At 29.4% G+C, this 10,206-nt stretch overlaps 1 protein-coding gene across 1 annotated transcript; it reads left to right on the top strand.

Moving 5' to 3' along the window:
* Positions 1-1,817: 1,817 nt before the first annotated feature.
* On the top strand, positions 1,818-5,257 carry LOC114256660 (transcription factor bHLH94). The gene is made up of 3 exons (XM_028196315.2): positions 1,818-2,639; positions 3,379-3,792; positions 5,020-5,257. Exons 1-3 carry the CDS (start codon positions 2,184-2,186, stop codon positions 5,113-5,115), a joined length of 966 nt encoding a protein of 321 aa, XP_028052116.1. The 5' UTR covers positions 1,818-2,183; the 3' UTR covers positions 5,116-5,257.
* The last annotated feature ends 4,949 nt before the right edge of the window (positions 5,258-10,206 follow it).

Raw genomic sequence — 10,206 nt, 5'->3', positions numbered from 1 at the left:
AAAGTTTTGAATCGTGTATTTGATTATGAGTCATAAGTTTTTCAATTAAGTTTTAAAATCTCTTTTCAAAACTTATAACCCAACAACTTTTCTCATTTCATATGTCACATCAAAAATTCAAAACTTAATTCAAAACTCATAACCAAATAAATTTTCTTTTTTCAAATCATAATTTCAAAACTTACAAACTTAAAATACAACTCTATTATCAAATCATAATTCTAAAACTCTACTAAACATTACCTAAAATTTTCAAAAAAATAAAATTCTCAAAACTGAAACCAAATAGGGTGAAATTTTTTAAATATTCTATCCTTATAAAATAGGAAAAATTAGTGAAACATCCCTTTCTAACTTTGTGTAGTAGGAGAGGTCCAAGATGTTTTTTTTATTAACTAAGGTTCCACAATATTTTCACAGAGAAAATTTAATTTAGAAAAATTTTGCCAAACTTAGAAAAATTTCCGCCCCGACTGAGCGAAATTTTAATAGAGAAAATTTGACTCAGAGAAATTTTGACCAACTCAGAGAAATTTCAAAATTTCTATGTAAAATTGGATAAATTTCTCTATGAAAAGAGAAATTTTAAAATTTCTATGTAAAAATTGAAATTTTTCTGAGTCGGGCATAATTTTTTTGAGTCAAATTTTCTCTGTGAAATTGTTAAAGGACCTTAAGTATTATGAAAATATTGTATGTTTTTTATTTTATAAAATCTTAATATCAAGAATCTTAAAAAAAAAAATTCTCTTATAAAATACTCATAGCAATTGAATTATATTTTGAGAATCTTATATGAGTCACAGTTGTGAAGGTATCCAGATAAGTCAAAATAATTTGAAAATAAAATCCAATACCTTCAAAAAATTACCAAATTTAATTTATAAGTTATAGATTTAAATTTAGTGTGATATTAATCACACTTAGAATAAAAAAAAATTATACACTTCAAATTCCGGACCTCTTTTTTAAAAAATTAGATATTTAACCCATATTACTATGGGATATAGTCATGTTTAATGTAATATATAATTTTTTTATTTAGATAATTTGTGGAAGAATGTTTGGTCACAATAAGAAATTAAAGTCTTAGCCACAAAATTTTAAGGATAAAATATATTTGTCATCAAAAGTGTTATTATTTTATTTTTAATAACAAAATTTAGTGATAAATTATTAATTTTTTGAGATCAAAAGTTTTGTCTAAAAAAATAAATCTTTTTGAGATCAAGTTATTTTGACCACATTATCTTCTACTCTTAGAGACAATAAATAAATAAATTTCTAAAACTCTTATATATTATAAATAATTTATATACCATAACTACAGAAACGAGAATAATTTAACTAAACTAAAAAATATACCTTAAATTAGAGAAGAGGTGCTATCATCCATCAATTTGGAAAAAGCACCCCTACCACCATCTACAGCTTAGACTCAAATATTTTATTAAATTTAAATTTGATGAAAATTTAGTAAAAATGATAATCTAATTGTTTTACTAAATTGATATTTATTTTTTTTCATCAAATCAAGAGAGCATTTAACCTTTCATCAAATCTCATAGGTGACCGTTGATGGATGATTGGATGGATGACCGGGTCGGTCAACAGGGTGGATAATCGAATTAGAAAAAAATTGAAAAAATTTACACTAGGCCATACGACCCCCTGAACATCTTCCCATTCGTCCTCCCGATCGACTGATTGTTTGATAAAAATTAAAAATTTAGTGTTGAATTACTTGGTATCAGACAAAACTTTTAATTAAATCTTTACTTAAATTTCATATAAAAAAAAAAGAAGTAAATATTAGAGATGCTTTAAGCATATATCATCTCATGTTTAACATTTTTTAGCATTGTTTGATTAGGGTGTTAAAAAGAGCTCGAACATATACTCAACCATGGGAGAATAAAAAGGACAACTCTATTTGGTCTTTTGGTGTTGGGCATATGCTTGAATCTTTCATTTTGATGTAGGTTTTCTATGGTGTTTTTCACCTCCTAACCTTCTTTCCATTTCTAGGCCTCTGAACACACTTTTGTAGTCTACCTAACACCCTAATCCTCCCTCACATATGTTTGTATACATGTGATGTGAGGAATAAGAGAAACCAATTAATGATTGTGAGAATACAAAAGATAAGGTGTGTATGTGGGAAACAAAACTAGATAGCAAAAATGGCATTAGAAGCTGTGATACACCCACAAGACCCTTTTAGCTATGCTTGCAAGGAGTTCACCACCGTGGGCGGTGGTGGCGGAGCTGGTGGCGGTGGTTGGGGCTATGGCGGCGACTTTAGTCTACTGGTAGAAGATAAAGCTTTTGTGGGTTGCAATGGAAATTGGGATTCCTCATCTTCTTCGATGATGCAAAATGGGAAGGAACATTGGGATCCCAATTCTTCGCCTGAGGCTTGCACTGACGGTGACCAGTTGGTTCCTCCCATGGAATCACCGGCGGTGGCGACGGCGGCCGGCCGCCGCAAGAGGCGGCGCACGAAGAGTGCGAAGAACAAGGAGGATTTGGAGAGCCAGAGGATGACTCACATTGCGGTGGAGCGCAACCGCCGGAAACAGATGAATGAATACCTCGCCGTCATTCGGTCCTTGATGCCTGCTTCTTATGCTCAAAGGGTTAGTTCAATTAGAGATGACATTTTAGGTTCTTACTTTTAAATTTTTTTTTTTCCTCAAAATATTCACATTTATTGACTTTTTTTGAGATTAGCGTACTTTAAAATTTACTAAAGATTTGACTTGTATTTATAATCCGATTTGGGTGTGAGAACATCTCCAATTCTCGCTCTCTTTTTTCATCAATTTTTTTTTAGATAGAACTTTTTTCATCAAATTTAAGTATAAATTTAATTAAAATTTGATTTGATATAAAACATTTCAAATTTTACTCTTTTTAATCTTTTCATCAAATCTATATGAAAATTTGAAACTTAATTTAAAAATATATTTAAAACATTTTTTATGAAAAAAAAACTATCTCTAAATTTTAGAATTTTTAAATTTTATCAAATGTAAGCAAAAATATAATTGTTGAGAATTTGGTAAAAGATTCAATTCATCCTTAATTTGATTGAAAAAATCGTCTCGGTTGATTTGATATAGATTTGATAAAATGATTGATGTACACTTTTTAGTCATTTTTTCAACAAAATTGACTTTGATTAAAAAAAAAAAAATTGATGAATAATTGAAAATCCTCCCTTCTTAAATCACTTTGTCTAACTATCACTCTTTGTATTAAGGATTTGGGTAAAAAATTATATATAATAAAAAAAAGGGAAAAAATTAAAAATGGGTTTTTTTTCTTTTGTTGGCTTTCATAATCTGAATTGAAAATTATGTTTTTTTTTTAAAGGGAGACCAAGCATCAATTATAGGAGGAGCCATTAATTTCGTGAAGGAGCTTGAGCAGCTTCTTCAGACACTAGAGGCTCACAGGACAACCCAAGAGCCCAACAATGGCTTCACTCAGCTTTTCGCCGACTTCTTCACTTTCCCCCAGTATTCAACACGTCCGACCACTCACTGTACTAACAGTTCACCGGCGGCTACAGTCAACGAGCCGACGGCGGAGGGCCGATCGGCGGCTTTCGCCGAGATAGAGGTGAGCATGGTGGAGAGCCACGCTAGCCTGAAGATACTGTCAAAGAGACGACCCAGACAGCTGTTGAAGATGGTGGCTGGGCTTCAGTGTCTCAGGCTCACTGTTCTCCACCTTAATGTTACAACAACATTGGATCAGATGGTTCTCTATTCCCTCAGTGTTAAGGTTAGTGAGTACAAAATTCAATTCATAAGCTCAAAAATTGATTATATGAATGGATAAATTTTTTTGAAATACATTCTGCCAATGATATTAAAAAAAAAAAAAAAACACACACACACATGGACTAGATGTAATTGAAGTATGGATCTTATTAAGGGATGGTTTGGCATTTCCTATATAATCTATCTTTTTATCTTTTTTTCATCACATCAGCTCTCTATTTTTTTGCACATTTTTTCGTAAAAAGATAAAAAATACATTATTTAGATCATTCCAAACAACCCCTAAATCGACACCACACATCAATATTCATGGTAAAATTTTGCCTACTTTATTATTATTATTATTTTTTATAGAGTTTCTGCACTAATAAACTTGCTAAAATCTAGTTAATTGATGATTTTCTGTATCTGTTTCAGTGCATAGCATACAACAGTCACTTTTCGTTCTATCCTCTACCCTTAGAAGTTTTGTTCATTGCTCTTTTAGTTTTTGTTATTTTATATTTTTTAGAATAAAGTTGTTGAAAAAATTGACGGCAAATGATAAAAAGATTGATTTTGTTTTATTATTCGGAAATTTTTAAGTTAATGGGTGTGTGGCCTTTTCTTTTTTTCAGTGATATTTTTTTTAGATGTTTTTGAACTATTTAGATTATTGTGGTCTATAGCTTAGCTGAGAATAAGTTATTTTAATATTTTTTTAATTTTTTATTAAAATATAAGGTAAATTTTTTTTTTTGAACAAAAAACAAATATATTTAGGATATTTTTTGACATAAAAGGTAGAGAGAAAATAAAATATTTGATTTTTTGTATAATTCTTTAATTTTTGATTTTTTTAAAGATTTTTTTTTTTATTTTTTGACTATTGTTAACTTCTTAAAAAGTAAAAAATTTCACTGAAGTAGAAATATATTCAAAAAAAAAATTGTGATTTTATTTGTAATTGTCAAACAGAGACGAATTGTATTAAAACAATATTTTTTCATAACTGTCAGCTAATAGTTTTTTGGTTCTTTTCCTGCTTAAATAGTTAAAAAATGAGACAGAAAGAGTTATTTTGGGAAGTAAGGTTAAAATTTAATTTTTTAATTTTTTTAAAAAAATATGTTAAAAAATAAAAGAAATAATATGACCGTTAAAAAATCAGTTAGCGAAGAGGCTAAAGTCATACCAAACAGGACCTTATTCTCCGTGTATACAAATAAATATGTGTGAATTGATGCAGGTTGAGGATGGGTGCCAGCTTAGTACCGTTGATGAAATCGCCGACGCCGTTAATCAGTTGCTTGGTAGAATCGAGGACGAAGCTGCTTTGACCTGAAATTATTGCATTGGGTTTTTATATTTCTCTTTAATTTCAATATTTTTTTCTTTTTTTTTTATTATAAATAAAATAATTTAGTTTCTGTGAATATTATTGTGTACAACATTAAAAAAAAAAAAAAAAAAAAAAATCTTGTGTACTGGTGGTAATCTTTCCTTATTAGAAAAAGTAAAAAAAAACTTTTTAGCAAAAATAAACAAATTTTTTGTGTAAAATTATCATACAAATTAACTAGTAGCTTGTTTGTGATTTGTTTTTAAAAAATAAAAATAGAAATACTCACCCCATGTCTTATAATTTTGAGAAGGAAAGATCAATTCTTATAAAATAGTTGTACAAAAAATAATTCATAATTTTGGATTATCACAAGTCATATAATATTTTTTTTTTTTTTTTTGAAATGTGTATCATATAATTAGCCGATCATGTGTTTTGTTGTAAAGGAACTCAAGTTCAACCACATCATTTTCTTTAAAAAAGAAGAAGAAAAAGAAGTTGCACTACCGGTTATTTTGGGAAGTAGAAAAAAAAAAATAGTTTATTGATTTTTTTTTTTTTTGAAAAAATATGTAAAAAAATAGAGAGATGGTAGTTGTTTGGGAAGTGGGTTGGCTTTTCGACTTTTTTAACTATTTTAGCATGGGTTAAAAAGTTTGGTTTGAGAAGGGTTTTTTGGCTTTTTTGACTTTTTTATGAGAGAAGAGTGTAATGATTATGGGTTGAATGTGATATTTTGTTTGTTGTGGCCAAAATAGTATATTTTATCTTTTATGACTAAAATAGCTAAAAAAGCTTCCAACCCACCTTCCCAAACGGTGTCTAAGTTAATTAAATTGACTTTTTTCCATTATGTGAATTTTTGTACAAAATTTGATTTGAGAAACTTTTTCTGGTTAACAATGTAGTCTTTGCTACCCCTAATCATTCACTTTCATAGTTGTTGTACATGAAACATCGATTTCTTTTTTTATTATTATTTTTTATTTTATGTTCAATAAAGAATAACTGTAATTCATGGGTGTGAAAGAGTAAAACAAATAGGAGCATATTTTATGATTGCAGAGGAATCACTTCAAGAATGCAACTAACATATTTTTTGATTAAAAAGTTGTTATTTTAGTAGATTATTTTAATTTTTGATTATTTTAATAGATTAAAATTTTTGTATTTGAGAAGATGATTAAAAACTGTAAAATGTGATAATGACATAATTGCTTAAAACATTGCCGAATTTATGCATGTCTAATAATTTAATCAATCAACTCGGACTTCTTTGACACGTCTTCTCTATATAAAATTGTAATATGTACATATATATATATATATATATATACACATATAAAAGCTATTATTATGCAAGAACTTCTAATCTAATCACACCTCCCTGCTTCTCACTTTTGCCAGAGGCGAGGATGGATGGAAGTATTCTTTTAGCTTATATCTCTCCTTCCGTTCACTCTTAAAAATAGGCTACATATAACTTATATTTTGATCCTAAACACACACAAAAAGGCATTATTTACATATTTTTTGATAATTTTTTTGTCGAGAAAAGTAGATCTGCATAAAAATACCCATAATATCAACTTAGTCGAGTGAGAGTTTTGAGTATTTTTCTGTAATTCTATGTTTATAAAGAAACTAAAAGAATAGAAGAATATGCATAAATTAACAACATTTTAAATAATTTTTTGATGGGTCCGCTTCTGATACAATTTGTCCTCCAATATACATTTTGTGACTAATTTTTGAATTCCTACACTTATTGGAAGTAGCTTAGAGAAAGGACAAGTCCAATCTTCCGACATTTATCACTAATTTGATTCAAACCAGAGGCATAAGGAATTTCCCTTGTAGCTATCGTACGTAGTACATTATTGGCAACAACATGTGTGTAGTGTATGGTTCAAAATCGTTTCATGAGTATGCACAGACGATGATATAAATAGTTGAAGAGGGGTCGCATTTGTTTGGATACATATACAACACAAGATGACAAGTTGTCAAGGCAAGAAATTAATTAGTTTGTGAGTACTAGCTACAACTAGGGTGTCTCGCAGGCTCCTGCCAAAATTCGGGTTGATTCGGGGTTGGCCCGCGGTTCAAAAATTTCGGCCCATGCCCAGTGGTATTCGGGCCAGTGGGCCAAGCGTTGGTCCGACTTAATGGGCTTGGGCTTAGGCTTGGCCTGACTATTTTTTTTTTTTTGTTTTTTTAAATTTTTTCTACCAAAAATTTATTATTTTTCATCAAAAAAGACATTGGGCCTCGAGCGGGACTGGGCAGGCCGAGCCTTGGGCCAGACTTCAAAATGATGGCCCAGGCCCAGGGACTCAGACTGAGCTCGGGTCCACACGAGCCTAAACAAGTTGGGCCCATCTCAGGCCGTGGCTGGACTTTTGGAGCCGCGTGTCATTTTTACGCTCCTAACTACAACTATACCAATGTTCTGTTTGTTCTAATGTATGCATTGCACAAGACAAAGCTCCATTACAATTCAAAATTCTACATGGGTTTTATTTATTGATATATGATGTTACAATGAAATTTAACCATTAAACTAATAATAATAATTAAATACAACACATAATTGATATCGAAAAAACTCTCAAAGTGAGAGAAATCCCAAATAAATATACAAGAATAAGATCCACACATAAAAAAGGATCTGGCCAACAGCCTAATCCCGTGGTATACATGCGTATTAGTTTTATAATGCGATAATCGATAATATGATTCACGGTAGAGCCAATTCTCTATAAATAATAATACAAATCAATATACAAGAATAAGATCCACATTCAAAAAAGAGATTTGGCCAACGACCTACTCCCATGGTATACATGGGTTTTTGTTTTATAATGTGACAACCCATAACATAATTTATGGTAGAGCTAATTCTTTATAAATAATAATACAAATCTCAAGCATATTGTATATAATAATTTTAGTTAGGTATATAAACATGATTTTGTTTAAAAAAAACATTCTTACAGAATAATTTGGTGTTTTATAGTTCATTCATTTGAAGCAAAATTACCCATTATGATATAGCATTGTAAAATATCACTATCATATGTATTTTAAATGAATTTTATATATACAAATTCTTTTCATAAATCATTTTTCCTTTACTTATTCATTAAGACATAAATAAGATGTTACATGACATGACATGCCATGACGTTAGAAGTTACTGGGTACTAAGGGCATGTTTGATTGGGTGGATTAGAGCATGGGATTAGGATTATTAATCCGTGGGCCCAATTATCTCATGTTTGTTTTAACATTTTGGTTTAGGATTATTAATCCAATGGATAATTAATCCAACAAATTTGTAGGATTATTAGTAATGGGGTAGGGGTGGGATTATTAATCCAATGGATATTAATCCAATTGGATAGTGAATCCTACACTAATTTAATAGGATTATTAATACTTCACTATTAGTCTTTTGAATCAAACATGACCTAAATATTTAATTTGGACTTTTATATCAGTGAATATATAACCAAGTTCATCTAATCTAGGTAGTAGACTCCCAAGTCAAATGGATTTTACTTTGTTAGAGTCTTCCCTTTTTGTATTATCCAAACCCCAACACATCATATTGTCTAAGATTTCCGAGTTGTTGATTCCTAATCTCTTTGTCTCGTCTGTAATTTCACCTTGCAGTAACAAATTAGCATTGATTGGCATTGTGGAAGAAATTAACAAAAGATCAAGCAAATGTTGTCCACTAATATCATGTAATGATGCTCTGTTATTGGGTTATGCACTTTCCTCCCTTTTATTGATATATTTCATATATTTTGTAAGTTTGATTTCATCAATAAAATTCTTCTTTTACAAAAAAAAAACTCAAATGGTAAGTTGTTTAAGTTCTAACTGAAGTCATAAGTTTGAGTCATGATATCTTACTTTGTTGAAATGTAAGATTAACGGGTGATCGCATGTATCTTGAATTTATACTCTTAAAATAATAAAATGAGTTTAGAATTTATTCTTGATTATTAAAAAAAAAGAAAAAAGAGGCTTTGTTCTTTGGTAACTACCATATACCTAATTTTCATTTTGATTTAAAAAAAAAAAAAAAAAAAACCTTCAAGCACCATCCCTTAGGAAAAGTGCATTCTCTGTTGAGATTCATAACACAAAGAAATTGTTGTTACGTAATACTAATGGTGTAAACAATCACCACCGCCCCATTAAGTCAAGTTTTGTCTGCCAAAAAATTAGTTCATTATATGGTGGTTGTTTTTATAGGTTCTAGCTAGGTGCAATGTACATCACACATTGATGATCAAGACTTACGCGTGATAAGAGTATTAATATGTATGCTACATGATAGTGATGGAAGTGGGATAGTTTGTAATGTTGTTATTTTTGTCAAATATTAATAAAAATTAAAAGTAATATAATATATTGGGAATAATAATTTCTAAGTATATAAAAGTTTTAAAAAAATATAAGATTAAAAATTTGTATTATAGTATAATATGTTAACGTTGTAAATCTTATTATATTTAAGAAAATGAAACTATATTATATATATATTTAATAAATATAATTAAGGTGAGGAGAGGAGCAAAACAAATCAAGTGGAGGCAGGGAAAACAATTAAGGTTATGTATGAATGTTGGATTTTATTTTTTTGGAGAGTCAAAAGTAAAATTTTATAAATAATTGGGATACCAGCTTGGGTGTTAGAAATTAATTTTAGCAATTTAGGTGTTTTGGTGGGTTGATTTTGTGGGGAATTATGTATTTTATTTTCTGTTAAGTCCTTAATTTTTTTGTTTAAAAAAAATCGTGAGGCCGAGGGGTTGGTTGTATGGTTGCGAGTAGCAGTAGTAGGGGTATTTTGTACTTTCCGAATCTGCATTTCATCTTCCTGTACCTTTAATTTTATATTAATTAATGAAATTTTTTTTTACTGATAAAAATAAATAAATAAAATAAAATTTTATGAAATTAAAAACTTAATAATTATGATTTCTTTTATTAAAAAAACAATATCTCAACACACCAAAAAAGTTTCCTGTAAACGAACGTGCCATAAAGATCCATCAGATTTTGTTCACACTT

Source organism: Camellia sinensis, chromosome 3 (genome assembly GCF_055761805.1).
Source record: "Camellia sinensis isolate YWXY chromosome 3, ASM5576180v1, whole genome shotgun sequence".
Taxonomy (NCBI): Eukaryota; Viridiplantae; Streptophyta; class Magnoliopsida; order Ericales; family Theaceae; genus Camellia; species Camellia sinensis.
This window is presented reverse-complemented; position numbering and strand designations above follow the sequence as displayed.